The sequence below is a fragment of the Thermobia domestica genome, chromosome 10 (assembly GCF_964235325.1).
Source record: "Thermobia domestica chromosome 10, izTheDome1.hap1.1, whole genome shotgun sequence".
Taxonomy (NCBI): Eukaryota; Metazoa; Arthropoda; class Insecta; order Zygentoma; family Lepismatidae; genus Thermobia; species Thermobia domestica.
In genome coordinates this window covers 138,803,293-138,822,114 of record NC_137463.1, presented here as the reverse complement: position 1 = coordinate 138,822,114, position 18,822 = coordinate 138,803,293, and the positions used below count along the sequence as shown (strand labels likewise).

The 18,822-nt window shown below is 35.3% G+C and overlaps 1 protein-coding gene across 5 annotated transcripts in view; it reads right to left on the bottom strand.

Annotated features, from left to right (window-relative positions):
* Nucleotides 1-18,822, bottom strand: part of fidipidine (coiled-coil domain-containing protein 93) — a 327,823-nt gene that overhangs the window by 95,983 nt on the left and 213,018 nt on the right. For all 5 annotated transcript variants that reach the window (XM_081728605.1, XM_081728609.1, XM_081728608.1 and 2 more), the window contains one exon: nt 3,869-3,982. In XM_081728605.1, the coding sequence (XP_081584731.1) occupies nt 3,869-3,982 (114 nt within the window). The remainder of the gene's footprint in view (nt 1-3,868; nt 3,983-18,822) is intronic.

Genomic DNA, 18,822 nt, shown 5'->3' with positions numbered 1-18,822 from the left:
AAAATTTGACAATTTCTCGAATTTTTTGCGACGAAACGGTTGCACACACAGGCAATACATTTTTTTTTTTTTTTCGGAAAGCGGGTAACTAGGTCTTACCAACCGTGAAAACGGAGTTTTAAAATTCGAACCGGAAGTGCTCGAAAAAAATTCGCAAACTTCGACTTTTCAGATAAACTGACGTTGATTTCTTAATTTATCTACAAAAAGATACGCACGCGCAAACCAAACTATAATAAAATATAATTTATTTATATCCCTATGTACATACCACAATAAGAATTATAACTACCTTCTCCATAGCTGAATGGTGGGGCTCCGAAATTGACCATTTTTCATGTCTTCTACGATTCATAAATTGTACTCCTCGTCTTTGATGGCCCATTCCTTATCAGGAAAATTTTTTTCGACAAAACAAAAAGAATAGGGGTCTCTTAGAAACATGTCTAGTTGTTATAAGAAAAAAGTATCAACAATATCTGAGATGGTGATGGTACATGCTCTGCCTGAATTGAAATGGAAGGCACCTATTTTATACTGAGCTTGTATCTACACCAAGCTCGTCAAGATCTACGATCATATTAACTTTGGTCAAGATTGAACGAGTTGAATTGAACGTGATTTAGTAAAATTTCTTGATGTCACTTAGTTATAGTCATAACTTGATGGACAGATTTTGATAATTTTGACCTGATCGGATGAGCTTCATTGGTAATATATGTTATTCAAAATGCTCTCATTGAATCCAAACCCGAATTTGATGGCCAATAGTTAGAGAACCAATGTCTTGCACATCATGATATTGCGTATGGTTACGAAACTTGTAGAGGCCTACCCCCGTGCCAATTTTGGTAAAAATGAGTTTCACCGATTGCGTATGATAAAGACTATCCTAATGCTTAAGATTTTAAACATAGAAAGCAAATGAAGGATGAAAACATAACAGAAAAAGAAAAGTTTTAGGATTCTTTCCGAAAAACGGAAAAATATCGAATAATGAAAAATTGGTCGAAAATCAAAACATCGAGAAAAAAAATTCAAGAAACGTAAAATCATTGAGAAACGAATCTTCTACTGCTCCAGAGAGTGTTGTTCTTATTGTTTCAGATTTCCGTTCATTAATACCAAAGCTTGCAACTTTCTCAATATTTTGAAATGGATATTCATAGATTTTATACCGGAAACATTAATAAATAATAATAATAATAATAATAATAATAATAATAATAATAATAATAATAATAATAATAATAATAATAATAATAATAATAATAATACATCGGTGACGGTGTGGAAATTCCTTTGCAAATCAGGTATTTTGACAAGTTTTTCTTCATTCGCACCACGCAAATATCGGAATAGTGTCTAACTTATAGGCCCCAATTAGTTTCCTTTGCAATGTCTTTAACGAAGGACCTTATCTCTCTGACATCTTCGTCATCAAGTCGAAGATGCCACAACGACCTTTATAATGTGAAATCAATAAATTAATAAATAAATGTTCTTACGTCTTTTTCTGAAGTAGTAACTGGCAAATGAACTTGGATTTTCTTCCCTATTTCTCAATATCTTTGCTTTTACATTTTCGTTAACAGAATTTACACAGTTTTGGCCTCTTTCCCCTTTTAACCAATTATCTATCACCTTCTTGGACATATTGCAAATTGCGAAGCAACTCTTAATTCGTCAACCGAAAAAGAAAGTCAAATCACTACTAAGCAAATGAAGTTCGGCTACTACAAGTGACGGCTCTACTGAAATGTTCAAAGGTTGCTGTGAGATGCTCACACGCTAGGTCTCTTTTGACTTGTTTTCCACCTCCTCCTGTTAACAAATTTTTTTCAAATATTTTTTCTCTGAACGAAACCGAAAGAACAAAAAGAAATGTTTACTTTTACTCCATCCTTTTTTTTTTATTTTTTTTTTTTTTTGTCCAGTTGGTTGCGGAAAAACTACTACTAGTAGTAGCTGCTGAGTATTTTGAAAATCAATCGCCACTTTCTTTGATGTCAATTGCGGCTACAAAATGAGCAGTACTAATCCGAAGTTCGCTGTTGTATTTGATAGTATTGAGAACGACAGTGAAATATCAACGAGACCGACGATAGGTCACGTTGTTTTGTTATTTTTGTGAGGGCCAACGATTTCTTGGCGCAAATATATTCATTTAATTTGCTCTTAACCGTTGAACTAAAGTAAAGAGATATTTTTTTCGGAATTTCCTTACACGATTGGAAAGAAACTGGTTCCACCTCGTATTGCCTTGCTCAAATTGCATCCAATAGGTAGACTTTGAATTTGGATCAAAGAGGGCAAAACTGTGGTCATTGCTATGTCAAAACAGAACAACTTCAATGTCACCACCTGGATATACGCCCTACTCCCTACCCTCCTCACCACTCAACTCTATCTCCCACTGATCTTTAGAAATAAAAGAGTTTCTAAGAGTTTCCAAGAAAAACATTTAGAAACAGTTTGGTTTTATTTTAGACCTATTATAGTACCGGACGTCATCTTTCAGAAGGTAAGGACAGCGCATGTGACATCTTGAGGAAAAACTACTGCAGGTCCAGAGTGGTGTTTTCCATTATAGAAGGGACTCTCAGAAAACTGGATTCCCACACCGCTAAAACGCAAACATTTTTTAAAAATTTAGACATCATTCGCAACCACAGACTGACGACCAGCTGTTTACTGAAACTTTTTTGTTTAGAAATACAGTACATGAAAGTTAGTAGTTGTATTATTCCAATCAAGTCAGTATACTATAAATCGAATGTAGCGTATACCCTCGTACTTCCTAAATTTTAGGTGGTTATACGATAGTTTCCAAAACTTGGAGGTGGGTATACGCCGTATAACCGCGTATACCCTCCATTACATCCCTGTGTATATATATATATAAGTCAAATTTTTATTCTATAATCAAATATGGTTTGATGTTCTGGGGAAATGTACCTAAAAGTATTGTCATCTTTAGGTTACAGAAGAAAGTGGTAAGGATACTTTCAGGAGTAGAATGGAACTTTTCTTTCAGAAATACTTTTAAGGAACTTGAAATAATGACTCTTCCCTCAATATATTTGTTCGAAATATTAATGTATTTGAAAAAACATAATAGTGAATTTATTGTTAACAAAGACATTCACAGGTACAACACAAGAAGTAAAGAAGACATTCACTTGCATGCACATAGAACAATATACTATAAATCAGTTACGCACAAAGGTACTCTATTATACAATCTACTTCCATCATGAATAAAAAATCAGGTCTCTATAAATAGCTATAGATACAAACTTAAAAGGTACCGGTACTTGATAGAACAATACTTTACTGTGTTGAAGAATATGTGCAAAATAATTCGTATGTGTAAAATTAAATGTATAGTAAGTAAATTAGTGATTCTATAAGAATCCATATGTAATAATAGTATGTATGTTTATGTATACTGGTATATATATAACTGACATGTCCAATTTCGTTGTATCACGAGTAACAAATGCAATAAATTATGATTATGATCATAAAACGTATACTGGCATTAATTAATACTGCCAAGCAGATTTTTGCAACGGTTCTGTAACTTCAAAACATCTTTATCTTAAAACTAGTATTTTGTACTTAGTGACTTCTGCCTGAGCGACGACAGTATATGAATTATAAAATAGCGAGAAACACTTTATGAAAATAAGCAAATGTTACCCATTTTGTTAAACGAAACGTGGCCGGTGATAAATATAAGTAGACATAATTAACGTTTAAATTTGCTTGAAAGTTTTTCACTAACTTTTTAAATTGAAAGAGAAATATATAAGGAACAAATAATTCTTAGCAAAGAAAATGGACAGTAAATTTTTAAACATACTTTACTTGATTTTGTAATCTTGTCAATTCAACCTTGCATTGCTCCCGAAAGTGTTGTTCTTGTTGTTTCAGACTTTCGTTCATTACTACCAAAGCTTGCAACTTTTTCAATATGCTGAAATGGAAATTCATAGACGTTAAAATTCAGCAAAGAAACGTAATCGATTCTTAAATTAAATTAAATTCAATGGACTATGGTACAAGTAGAATGGTAAGAACAATGATTCCATTAAGTTTAACATTTTAATGTAACTAAAAAATAAAGTCATATATAATTCTGTACTATACACAAAAAACATATTGATTCATACTATAATCATAACAGACAGAAAAGAAACAACAACTGAAATCCATGTTTCGTTGCCAATATATACATATATATATATCTGGATATAAATTCTGTTACGAAGTTCCAAAGGCTACAACACTGTCCATGTAGGAAGAGTGAACGATCTTGAGGATAATACGTACAAAGACACATTGTGAGTGCTACTGTAGAAAGGGGGACACGTAACGCATACTAGTAGAATGGAATGGGATGATTACAAAATATGGGAAGCAGTGACAGCGCTACACAGAGGTAGAATACCGGCGAGTGAAATTTCCAACAAGTTAATGATAATAATGATAATAATAATAATAATAAAACTAAAATCAGTTTTACGTTTGTGTACTTCCGGTTCCCTGATAGTGGGTCCGTTTAGGATCACCCGAGAGAAAGTTATTCACGAAGTGCAAGAACATAAGACGCTGTTTAAGCAATGCCGGTGGGAGTGAGAAATCCCTTAAGGAAACAGGCAGTGATGGACAGTGATATGAACTTCATTAAGCGAACCATATCCAGGTTATTCAGGTGCGATCTTGATCATCGAGCTTACCAACACTCACCAGGACTTTTCTAACTCGCATCTGACGGCGCAAAGGAAGCATATATGTGAACGCTTGTTTCAATGGTATGCCAACAATGGCACAGGCTAATTCCTTTCACCGGTGAGAAACTGTTCACCATCAAAGAGAGTTTCAATCACCAAAATAAGATGTATGCCTCTTGGGAGGCCAGGGAAAAGGCTCTTGGAAAGTCCATGATCACGTGTCAGTCATGGTGTGGTGGGAAATGAAATATGTTGGGACCACACGTCTTCACTTTTGTGAGGAAAGTGTGAAAATCGGTGCTCACGCATACCAAAACACTTGCTGGAGCTTATAATAAAGGACTTGACAACATTCTGTTCAGAAGGCCACAATAAACTACCCAGTAAGCTTCTGCTCCTCCTCACAAAACGAAATCAATGCAGAAGTGGGTGAAACACAACATGCCCGACTTCATATCCACTAATGACTGGCTCTCTAGCAGCCCTTATCTTAATCCGCTGATTACAAACTATGGGCAGTGCTTGAAGGTATTGCCTGCAAGAAGAGTAAATCCCACAAATGAAAGTCAGAAGCGCTCTTTACAGGCTGCAGTAACGATATTTCCTCTGGAGACGGTGGGTACTGCAATAGATGAATGTCCCGCAAGACTCGGAGCCGATGTGTGTGTTAACGGCGTACATCTTGAAATATGATTGGTGCAAAATGTTGTTAGACCTGAACAGCATTTATACACGTATAACAGGAATAGAATGATTATTTGTATTTAAAACTTTCCATACAATATATATATATATATATATATTAGTGCTGGGCACAAAAAACGGCTTTTCGGTTTCCGCTTTCCAGGAAAACCGAAACCGGTTTTTGAAAATTTTCAAAAACCGGATATTCGCCGAAACCGGTTATCATTTTCTCCAAAAATCGGTTCGGTTTTTCACCGAATTCGGTTTCTTTTACCGAAACCGGTTGTTTTAATCGCAACCGGTTTCAGTTTTTCCAAAACGTGCTATTTCTGACCACAATAGTAGTGTTTTGTTGCTCTCTGGAAAGCGATTCCGTTTCCAAAGAAATAGTTTTATGTGATTTCCAAAACAGTTTTGGGTTTTTAGTTTTTACTTAAACCAGTGCGATTTTTGCCGAAGCCGGTATTGATTTCTTCTTATGAGAAGTTACATATGGTTTAGATCTTCAAATTGACATCACTAAATTCCCATAAAAGGGAAGTGCAAACCGAAACCGATATGCTTAAAAACTAATATGTTTAAAAACAACTGCTTTTGTTGTAAACAGATCTGGTTTTCGGAGAACAACGAATCTCTACTCTGGTGAGAAACCGAACCGGGTTTTGGAGGAAACAGAAACCAGTTTCGGTGAAAACCGAACCAGTTTTGGAGAAAACCGGAATATCGGTTTTTCTAGAAACCGGTTTCTAGATTTTATAAAAACCGGTTTTGCACATCCCTAATATATATAGCTATACACAGGATTGATCATTTATCTTGATACACTCTTGCAAATATTGTTTGACATTCTCTTTTATACCACCAATTTAACAGTTGCCAACATAATATATATATATATATATATATATATATATATATATATATATACACCACTACGTCAGACTCTACACGTTTTAAATTCAAATGTTGAATATGAACTTACAATATCACCTTTGTTATTCAGTGTTGCAAACTAAGGACGCTAGTAGAATATCAAAGAGACTTAAATTTTGGTGACCTCTACAGCAGTAACAACGCAACTGAGACGGGCGGGGCAATGCACATTTAACGTACTTTAGTGTTTAATACCATGATCATGATATGACGGAGTTCGAATTAATAGGAATAAAGATACAAAGAACTGAAAATCACTTAAGTGGTAGATAATCCAGTTATATAGATGGCTTTCAATAGATGTGAAGGTCATAACGCTGTGCACATCAACTTACCTCAACTGTTCTGGAGAAATGGTGTATGATGTAAACGTTTCCATTACTGCTTACAATTATGTAATTCCGAGAACTTATTGTAATTCCAACTACCAAAAGGTACTGTTGCAACATCATAGAAGCAAAATATAGTAAGAAGTGTATTATAAAGTTTCAATAAATACGCCATTTTAAGCAATATATATCAAACTTAACCATTTGTTTTTAACATTTTCGGAATGGTTTGAGATATCAAATTGCTGTAAATGGTATTGTGATCTTTATGTATACTGAAAACCATCTACGTAATTCGATGTGACACTTATCTAAACATATTTTTCAAAATCATCATTATCATAGGTATTCTGCCATTCTTTCATACTGCACGGACTCCCACACTAACCTCTTTGTTTTCACGTACGAATTTTCTGGTTTGATATCGTCCATGAACTGTAGTCTTCCGAAGTACATGAACTCAAGCACGTTCCTCATGATATAGTTCCTTCTTAGCCAATGCCCCAACCAATTTCTGTTCCTCTTCTCAATAATATCTAAAACTGTTCTTTTGTTCCCCACTATTTCTAATATCATCTCATTCATTTTCCGCTCGACTAATTAATTATCTCTATTCTTCTCCACACCTGAAATTCGAAAGCTTCCAGTCGTTTTTCATCATTTTCGCGTAAATTCCATGTTTCTGCCCCATACAGTACAGTACTCCACACAAAGCACTTTATGAGTCTTTTTCTCAACTCTATTCAACGTTTCACAAAATACACTTTTATTCCTTCTAAAGATTTCTCTCGCCATTCGTATCCTTGCTTTTATTTCCCGTTCACACTTCATATCATCACTAATAATATTAGCCAGGCAATTATTAGTCGGAACAATTCTTTTTTTTCCCTTGTCTCCTATATTTTTAATGAATTATTAAAGAAACGAATTATAGCCCATGGCTAAGTATACTATTTCAACTAGTTGACAGATACAATACATGTTACACAAAAGCAATGTGTGGCTGTGGAGCCACAATTGAAATGAACGATGAAGAAGTGACGGACTTGCCCAACTCTATGGGGAAGCTCGACAGGTTGTTGGGGCAATACCGACATCAACATTAAAACCTTACGTACTATGATAGTGTCACTAATAATTCCGCAACGCACATTACTGTTCGTAAAGCAGTTCAAGTGCTTTCAACAAACACGGGAATCTATAAGTTCAGGAATGTAGAATATCTTTATTTATAGCTACAGAAAATGTCACTGACATGAATTACAAATGAAGGAAAGAATAACCACAATTTGTTCAGTTACAAGATATATACATATATGAAACAAAAATTTCTTTTAAAAAATAATATGCTCAATGTGAGCTGGTGCAGAGAGCACAAAAATTCTGTACTTCATGAAAGAAGTATTTGTTAATTTATGTTAATCATATGTTATTAAAAGTATGGTTATAGTTTAAAATATTAGTGTCAGCTTCATATAGGAAAGAGCAATTATAATACTCATATTTGTCTGAGATTTTCCATTGTTGACACACAAAGAAGGGATCGTCTGGATGAAGAGCACTGTTCTCGCACACTGCTTTGTATCTGAATGTGGAACCATTCTCGGCGACCATTTTGAAACAGGTTTGCCCGAAATCAAAACAAATTTTGTGCTAAGCTGTTTGGCTTTCCACGATCTATCAAACAAAGTATCACTCAACCTACATTCCCATTTGAAATTTTCAAGTTGGTCCCGAGACCCCATGATGGGGGCCCTGGTGACAACGCAACAATATCATTCCACGTTGCCTATGGCGTTTTCCTTCTTTCTTTTTTGTTTCACCGTTTTCTACTCAGCCGTTTCTGTTTTATAAGTACTGGAAATTTTATCTGATACAGGACCATTTTTGGGGCCATCTTGATAACGGTGCCCCATATCAAAAATTGTTTAATTTTCCAAGCTCTTTCGAACGAGGTATCACTCGACCTATGTTCCCATTTGAAAATTTCACGTAACCCCCTTCCCCCAACATAAGGGGCGTGGGAACCTTATGTTTGATTCATTTTTAGGCCCCTCTGTATTGTACATTGACTCTTAATATTATTCTTATTTGATGTGTAGTTCGCGAGATATTGGCTTATAAACTTATTTTGACTCACCCTAATGAACTACACCGACAAACTGTAAGAGGTGATTCCTTACATCAAAATAAGAGAAAAAGTACATATGGCGAAAAGTGCATAGTGTCAGAGCTAGGGCTGTCCAAAATCGCGAAAAACCTAAATTTCAATAGGCACAATTTCGAATTCCAGAAACTGTACATGGTGGTTATCATCAGCGTAAAGGAAGACACGCATACACAATCCAAAAATGCATATTTCATCAATAGTCAATAGGTGTAGAGGGTATTCCCTACAAGGTGTAATTCTCAGATATGTTTTCAATAGTTTTCAGATATACCCTGATTTCAAGAAGGGTACAAAGTAGGTAGGAGATAAACCTTGACAACAATGGACATCCAATGCTACGGAGGGAAGGGGGAAGTGTTAGAAAGCGGCAGCTCCATGCTTTTTTTTTTTTTTTTTTGGTGTGTGTGTGTGTGTGTGTGTTCGGAATAACATGTGATGATATGTGTTTCGTCACGGTATATTTCACGTTTTCTTCATTTAAAAACGTGAAAGAAAACATCGCACTATGCGTTTTCCCGAGTACGAGAGACCGTATTGCTGACGATCCTTAACAGTTCCGACATCGCGCCAAAGGATTCTGTATTCACTGCTATCAAGGCTTATCGTTTGCCTACTTTGGACCAATCATAAAGTCAGAGCATATCTCAAAATTCGGTTGATGGCTTGTCTGAGAATTTCATCCTACAAGGAATACTCTGTACAACAATTGAACATTAATGAAATATGCATTTTTGGATTGCGTATGGGTGACTTCCTTTACGCTGATAAGGACTACCACCCACACTCTCGAATTCGAAATAGGGCCTCTTGAAATTTGGCGCTATCGCGATTTTTGGACAGCCCTAGCTCTGAAACTGTGCACTTTTCGCCATAGGTCCATATGAACTTTTTCTCTTATTTTGATGTAAGAAATCACCTCTTGAAATTTGTCGGTGTAGTTCATTAATACCTAGTGATGTGAGGTGGAAAATTTTCCGTTCTAAAAAAATATCAACAATCAAGTAACAATTCCTAAGCAATCATAAAATTGGTTGAATTCATGTACAGAAATGTAAAAAAGTGAAAAATATTAATGGCTCAGGCAATTTTCAGTACTATGTAGGAACAAGTTAAACAATTTTTCATGAATCGAAATATTTTCTGTCTTATATGGAAAAATTGAAGAACTTTTTATGAGTCGGAAAATTTTCATCATTTTGAAGTAAAACAACTTTTTGTGAATCGGAAAGTTTTATTGCTCTGTAGAAACAAGTGAAAGGAATTTTCATAGATCGGAAAATTTTCATCACGATGTAGAAACAAGTGGAAAAAACTTTTCATAAGTCGGACAATTTTGGATATTATGTATAGTGATGTTAGGTGGAAAATTTTCCACTATATTTAACTGCACATTCAGCTACAAAATTGAATTTCTGTAAAGGAAAGTTAGTCAGCAACAAATTATAATTTTCCAATTAGCTTTCGGAAACCGGAAAATTTTCTAATATTTCAAGTTGGGAAGTAAAATTTTACACAGTTTCTCTCTCTCTCTCTTCATCTGCGAGCTCCTTATGTTTGTGCTAATGTAACCGCGTGTGAATAAAATGTGATAGTGTTTTTAAGTTATTGTTTCATTGTTACTACTGAAGAATGGTGAATGAATTGTTAGATGTCGTCCCTTCACGGGCTGCACAAGTTTCCAGAATTTTAAGTGGTAAGTACAAAGTGCAAAATGTAACATTTTATTTGATTAGTAAACGAATTACAGCCAGAATTTTAAGTGGTAAGTGCAAAGTGCAAAATGTAACATTTTATTTGATTAACATTTTAAAACACATTTTTCTGACCAGAACAAAATGAATTATTTAATAACTATACGATTTTTGTTACAGTTTCAAGGACCTAACGTCCTCTTCATCAGACATTGAGAAAAGACAGATGACAGCAAATCTTATATCTTCCTCAGCCGCTAGTTAGCATATGTATTTATATAATTTTAATTGTTGTTTTTATATATATATATAATTTAAATTTGTAATATGTAACAATATCATATAATTACATATAATTACTTTCTTCGCTGTGCTCCTTCTTGGCGGGATGCTGATCTACTGGAATGCTATGACAACACCTTGAAAACCGGTCTAGAATCTATCCTGAATTGTTCACTCAACAATAACTCTTGGTTGCAGGCGTCCCTTCCTGTTAACCACGGAGGTCTCGGCATTCGTCGCGCCATGGATCTGGCTATTTCATCCTTCCTGTCTTCATTCTATGGCGCTAAGCCATTGATCGAGACCATTCTCCAACAAGATCTTAGCCTAGTATCGGATTCGGATGTCAACGATAGCATTGCTAAGTGGTCATCTATAGTGGGATCAGATCCACCTGACCTTGATAAGAGAGGACTACAATCCTCTTGGGACGATCCTCTTATAAGTCATCACTTTTCAGCTCTACTTCAGTCATCCGATAACCCAGAAGATAAGGCCAGACTTCTAGCTACATCATCTCCAGAAGCAGGCGCTTGGCTTCATGCTATCCCGTCACCTTCTTTAGGATTACATCTTCCCAATGACAGTTTTCGAATTGCCAGTGCACTGCGTTTGGGAGCAGATGTTTGCGAGCAACACAGATGTCCTGCCTGTAGAAGTGTCGTAGACAAGAAGGGCCTTCATGGACTCTCCTGTGCCAATAGTGCGGGCAGACATTCACGCCACTCCAGAGTCAACGACATTATCATGAGGGCACTAATTTCAGCAGGCGTTCCTTCTATATGTGAACCGTTGGGATGCAGTCGTGCAGACGGCAAGAGGCCAGATGGTATGACCCTAATACCGTGGAAGAAAGGAAAAGCACTTCTATGGGATTTTACTTGTTCCGACACCTTCGCCCCTTCAAATGTACATTCTTCCTCAGCACAAGCTGGCAACGTGGCTGCTCGCCGAAAAACAGAAAAACGCAGGAAGTATAGCAATTTACTTGACAAATATAATTTTGTCGCTATAGCTATTGAATCGGGTGGTTCATGGGGTCCCGAAGGCCTTAACTTTATAAAAGAAGTTGGTCACCGCATTTCTTTATCGTCAGGAGATGCTAGAGCAACCTCTTTTCTACTGCAACGCATCAGCATGGCAGTACAAAGAGGGAACGTTGCATCAGTTTTGGGAACGCTACCCTCTGGTAAGGAACTGGAGGAGATCTTTTGTCTGTAATCTCGGCGAAGGTTTGAGGATGCTGTTGCGAGGCTTATCACAATAACGTGTAAAAAAAAAAAAAAAAAAAAAAAAAAAAAAGATTAATGATCTTTGCGTAACATGAGATAATCATGCTATATGTCACATACTCAATCAGATAACCCACACAAGAAGAATTCGGAAGTTTCCAGATCTTTTTAATGCAGTTCTTTTTCATTTGTGTGTGTGTCTGGGTAGTGTAGTGTTGGAAAAACAGAAGTGGATTTTGAGTAATTTCAGTTTTTAAGCGAAGTGTTTTTAAATCAAATAATGGGACTGATTTGTGCATTTACAATTATCATAAGATTTTCTTTTCTTTTTAATGTAACTGTTTTTCGTTTGTATAGCCTATGTGTAATTACCCAAATGTAGTGTTGAAATATTAACGAAATAAACAAATTTTTTAATTAAAAAAAATATAATTACGTTGTTAATAGATGTTAATTGTCAATGCAATTTTACAATTATATTGATCTTTATATAAAATAAAATAAAATATCAGAAATTTGGAAATATTCAAATTGCACTAATAGTCTTATGCATTTTTCTTTTCTATCACTTCTATTAATTTCTCCCATTGCTCATGTATATTTATACCACTTGTCCAGTTCATTAAGTTCTCCTCTTGTTCTTTCTTTATTCTTCTCCCTTCCTTCCACTTCCTAATAATCCTTCCTCTTTCTCTTTCTCAACCTCTAGCCCCTTCTCAATCTATCCTATGTCCCGTTTCTTTCACATGTTTGTAAATAGTATTATTTTCTCTTTTCATTCGAACATCATCTTTATGTTGTTTCAATCTGTCCATGAGCCTTTTCCCGTCTCCCCTATGTATTTCATGTCACACACACTACATTTCAATTCATAGATAACTCCTTTTTCCTCCTCCTCTATATTGCTTTCCCTCCTATTCTTTTTCTTCCTTATACACCTCAACAACGTTTCTCCTCCTTTTCTATATGTCTTAATACCTCCTTCTCTTAGTAACTTCTTTAGCACTTCCGTCTTTTCTCCTATGCTCTGAATTCCATACCACTTATTTTCTTCTCTTCTTTCTTTTTTATATTTTCTTTCCTTTTATCTGTTCTATCCTATATCCATTATTTTTAAGTTGTTTATAGAAATTTTTCAAAACTTTCTTCTTTCTCTCTTCTTCACTATTGATGTTCTCTATCCTTTCCATGTTCCTAATAAAATTATTCTTAGTTGCTTTGTCTACATCACTTCTCCAGTGACAATAAATACCTGCCCAACACGTTTTTTGATACCAACTGGTAATTACTTTCTCACCTTGCTTCTCTATCTTCATATCCATAAAATTGATAGATTTGTTTTCTTCTAATTCTAACCTTATACCTTTTTCTTCGTCTTCTATGAGTTCAACATATTTCTCCAGTTGATCTCTATTCCCTGTCCATATGCCTAAACAATCATCTACATACCTGCTAAAAAAGATTAACTTTCCCTTTGCTTCTTTTGTCACTTTTTTCTCCCACTTATTCATCACTATTTCCGCTAAAACTGGACTCAGCTTGGATCCAATGCTTAGACCTTCTTTTATCCTTACTAGGCTTTCTATTTTCCCATAACGTCTTAAGCGCTCTTATAACTTTTTCTTTTTTCCATTGACCTCTAACTTCCCCTTCCATTTTTTCTTCTATCGCCCTTAAAACATAATCTCTTTTTATGCTTGTGAACATGGCTTTAACATCTACACTAAACATTAACATGTTCTCTTGATTCCACTTCATCTGATCTAGCTTCTTCTTCAATTCTTCTGTGTTCTTAATTCTGTATGTCTCTTGCTCTTCTCTGATTTCATCCATTATCTCTCTTAATTTTTCTTCTAGTGGTTCAAAATAGTTACCTCTACAGTCCATCACTGATCTTAGCTTAATTTCTTTCTTATGAGTTTTAGGAAAACCTTTCATTATAGGAATCCTTCCTTTTTCATTTATCAACTTTTTAATCCCTTCTTTTTTCCCTTCTTGTACTATCTTCTTCATCGCTTCTTCTTTCATATCTTTGTTACCTACTTCCTCATATGTTTGATCACATAGCTCTCCTAGTTTTTCTTGGTACCACTTTTCTCCATAATTACCAACGTACCTCCTTTATCCGCCTGTTCCACTACAATGTCTTTTCTTTTTCTCAGAATTTTCAGTTCTTCCTTCTCCTCTTTCCTTAAGTTACTTTCTTTCTTGTTCATATTCTGTCTAACAATCGATAATGCTTTTTTCCTTATTTTCTCCCTTTCCTCCTTGTCCTTTATATCTGCTATTGCTTGTTCTACTGTGTACACTAATTCCTTTTTGTCCACTTCTTCTTCTTTAACCTTAAATTTATGCCCTAGACTTAAGCATTTCTTCTCTTCTTCAGATAATATTACGTTACCTATACCACTCTGTTTCTATTATCCTTTTCTTCTCTCCAACCTAACAATCTTCCTTTGTTGTCTAAACTCATTTTTACTTTTCCTTCAAAACTCCTTTCCCATTCTTTCAATTCTCTTAGTACTGGTTCCCTCGCAAAAATACTGAGACCTTCCTTTATATGTTCTATAATTTGGTTAGACATTTCTTTAATTAATTCATATTACAAATTTAAATTTTATATATATAAAAACAACAATTAAAATTATATAAATGAATATGCTAACTAACGGCTAAGGAAGATATAAGATTTGCTGTCATCTGTCTTTTCTCAATGTCTGATGAAGAGGACGTTAGGTCCTTGGAACTGTAACAAAAATCGTATAGTTATTAAATAATTCATTTTGTTCTGGTCAGAAAAATATGTTTTAAAATGTTATTGTGATTATCTAGAACCATGGAGTTTATTTATTTATTTGATTAGTAAACGAATTATAGCCTATGATAGCTTTTACATATTTTAGTATCTATTTTTCCCCAAAGTTCGTGATTGCTTATTTTGCCATTTTACCTGCTATTTTTGGGTGTTTATTTTGCAATTTTGCCAGCCATTTTCGGGCTCTTATTTCGCCATTAATTCCGGGCTTTACTAATGAAAGTATGCGAGTTAGCACAAGCCACTATCTCAAGCAGACGGGTTCACTTCGTTTTTCATAATGAACTGTGTATAAAAAGCTTTGCGCAAGATGGGTTTCTTGTGTACTCACCCCAAAGCACAAGCCAATTTTCATGCGAACATATGCCGTCAATTTGCAAGTGTTTGAGAAGAATCCAATTTTTGCGTCGTTTCGTGGCAATGGACGAAACCTGGGTACGTCATTATATCCTGGAAATGAAACAGTAGCCAAGGTAATGGATCACCAGGCGAACTGGCTCCGAGAAAGGGGAAATGTGTTCCATTCGTTAGAAAGGTGATGGTATCAGATTTTCGGGACGCAAAAGTAATTCTAATTGACTACCTCAGAAAGGGGATAAACATTACTAGTTAATACTATGGATTACTATTGTCCCGATTAAAGGCGCAATAGCACAGAAAAGCTCGGGAATGACCAAGAAAAGTGTAGTTAGCATGACAATGCATCAGTACATTCAATCCGTGTCACTGAGGAAACATTGGTCGAGCTGCAATTTGAACTGTTTCCGCGATTTGCAAGTACTAATTTTGGATAAATTAATATGAAATAGGGGTGGCCACATATTTGAGAATCTGGAAAATTTATTTTCCGAAACCGTAATTTTACTTTCCGAATTCGGAAAAAATCTGGAAATCTAAATTCAGGAAAATTCGGAATTCGGTTTGAAAATCCGGAAATTGAAAATATTCCAGAATTCGGAAAAAAATCCGCTTTTTTAACACTTCAGATATAAAATCAGTTTCTCGTCTGTATAGCTAGACGAAGATAACGGAGAGCACTGCTTGCACGAGGAGAAAGTAACAGAGTTTTCCGTACGTCTTTATCCCTCTTTCATAAACAGCCACTGAGTTGCACCACTGATTATGAATCGTTGCTTTCCAATTTAAAATTGAAGCGTTCATAAGCGGTTACGTCCACTAAAACAGTTGCTATCACTTTTTTTCTCCCGCAACTTTTATCTGCCATTCTCAGTGTTCAGTACCAGAGAAGAAGTATTGTTCTAAATAGGAACTTTCATAAAGAGAATTTACTTTGGCCGCCCCGCACAATGTTGCCAATGTATATTTTGTTAAAGATAAAAACGTGCGTGGATTGCTGATAAAAAACGAAAAATGCACAATTGTTAATGGCTAAAAATTTACCTTATTTTACGCCATGTACTGAACTTCTCGACTCTGTTAAAACAACTATACACTATTCCTATATTTTGTGTTATAATGCTGTATCATTCCTCGTGACGAACGCGTAAGATACCAATAACATATTGTTGCCTGTTTCTTTATATTACTATCATTCCATATTCCAAATTGCTTTTATACTAGAGAGAGGCAAAGTATGAAATTTCATATTTTAAACCATGACTTGTAGGAAAGTGGGAACAAAGATCTTAATGATTTACGGTATATTGAATCGAAATAGAATGTTTGCAATTTTCATATTTCATAGTATTTTGACAAAATTTTCATATTTCTTTAAAATCTTCATATATCTTAATATTCTGTATATGTGTTATACCCGAACTGATCCCTAACTTTGTTGAACCCTCATTTGGTCTAGTGGCTAGCCCGCTCGCCTTCTATTCCCGGTGGAGCAGGGGTAAAAGTGCAGAGGAACGCGGGGTGACGCCGTCCCCCCACTTCCAGAAATTATCTGTGGCGTCCCCCACTTTCTAAGAAAATTACAATGAGCAAAGATAGGCAAGGGGGACGGCGTGACGTTATGTGTCCCCCTACCTTTTCAGATCCACTTTTACCCCTGCGGTGGAGGTACAGTTAAATGAAAATAGTGCATCAGACTCCACTATAATCAGTAAGTTCACGTCATCTTTAGCTACCATGGCATAATGTGGGACTTTAAACTCATACAATGCCCCTCTTTCCTGACAAAATCTGAAATGACACTGCTGGTCAAGCTATTATTTCGACAATTCATTCATTCCAAATAATTCAATATTACACTTATCTTTAATAGGCACAATAAACATTCTACAGAGAAAATGACCTCTTGGAACAAATTTCACAACATATCACACGCTTTCTTCCAGAAATTTTTGTTCGATGTGAAGGGAATATGAGGGAAGTGACTTTGACCTTTTTACTTTTAAAATACTTGTCCTGAACAAGAGTGACATTGTAATCGCAGTTTAACTTAGGCCCATCATAGCTACATGTGTGTAAGGGGGCAATTGTCAACTCTGAAGGGATGGGAAGAGCAAAGCCCTCTGGAGGAAACACTGATCACTATGGGTAAAAGTGAGAACTCACTGAGTTCTATGTATTTTACTACATAGGAATTCAATCTCAAATACATATGGATGGATCATTCCATATCAATTCAACACAGTGATTTAACCTCACCATCTCAGATTTTAATGAAATTTGGTACATAAATGCCCTCTAAACAGACTAAGAAAAATACCAAATTTCAACTTTATATATTCACCCGTACTGAAGATAGAGCTATGTAAAATTTGGAAAAAACGCCCAAAAAAGCATGTTCAATGTATTTTGAAATTGGAATTGCAGCTCTTCTAATTGAGCTGGCGAGCTGGTTGAGATGTCATTTTAGAGCATTTTTCATGCCCTTTCCTGTGATATACAACATCATATAGGCTAATCCAAATTTTTATTTTCAAAATCAAAATTAAAATTTTACTTAAAAATTTTTCAAAAAAGTACATATTTTAAAATTTTGAAATTAATTCCATGAATAGATAGTATTGTAAAGCACCTGGCAAAATATGAATTTGGGATGATAATGGGTTCATTGTTAAAAAAATTCAAAACTAATACTTATTTTTCAAGAATACTCTGTACGTATGGTAATAACAGAAGAATACTAAGTTTTACACTTTTGTGAAAATAAAAATGAACACTCATCTGAAGAAAGAGTACAGATGATTTCATAGTAAAACTTCAATAAGTAATAGGACATGTTTATCACTTGAAATCTGAAAAAGCCACATTTGTTCGGCGTACATCACTTTCAAGGAGAACATAACTTCTTCCATAGGGAGTTACAGGATTCACATTTGTCAGAACGTCCACTACAGACATCCACAGAACATCAGCGTTTCTTGGTTATGAGAATGATGGAAATGGCCAAATGGATGAAGAAAAGTTATTTTTACTTCATCAAGTTCTTCATTTTTCTGTAAAAGATACCCGAACCACCAATTTCCTTCAGCGGTGGCATAGCCTGATATGTCTTCCAATTGAAGTTTATTTGGGGATTGTGACACTTTCTTTTCCCAACCCTGCAAACCATCTGAAAAGTGTTTCACCAATAATGTTGATGTAGTTTTGGGAATGAATGCATCATATTGTTGGGTTCCTTTGATAGTTAATGCTTGATCGAAACGACTTTCCAGGAACATTTCAGCTGCAGTATATTTCTCTTGGGTTGAGTAGGCAAAATTTACTTTTGTAATGTTTTCTACTGCTGACTCAAAAAGTTGTCTTGGGATTTGAATTTGATTGTCATAGGGTCCTTGCAAACTAGCACAAGCTGCCAGTCTCTTTACTGAACCGCCTACTCCATCGCAAGGCCCTTTTCCATGTGCTAGAGCCGAGAAGTACCACTTTCGATGGAACTAAAATAGCATATCTACCTTGTGCCAAGAATTTATTTGTCCGCTTTTTCTCTGTGAAATAAAGGTATTTTTTGCAAAAAGAATACAATAATTCGC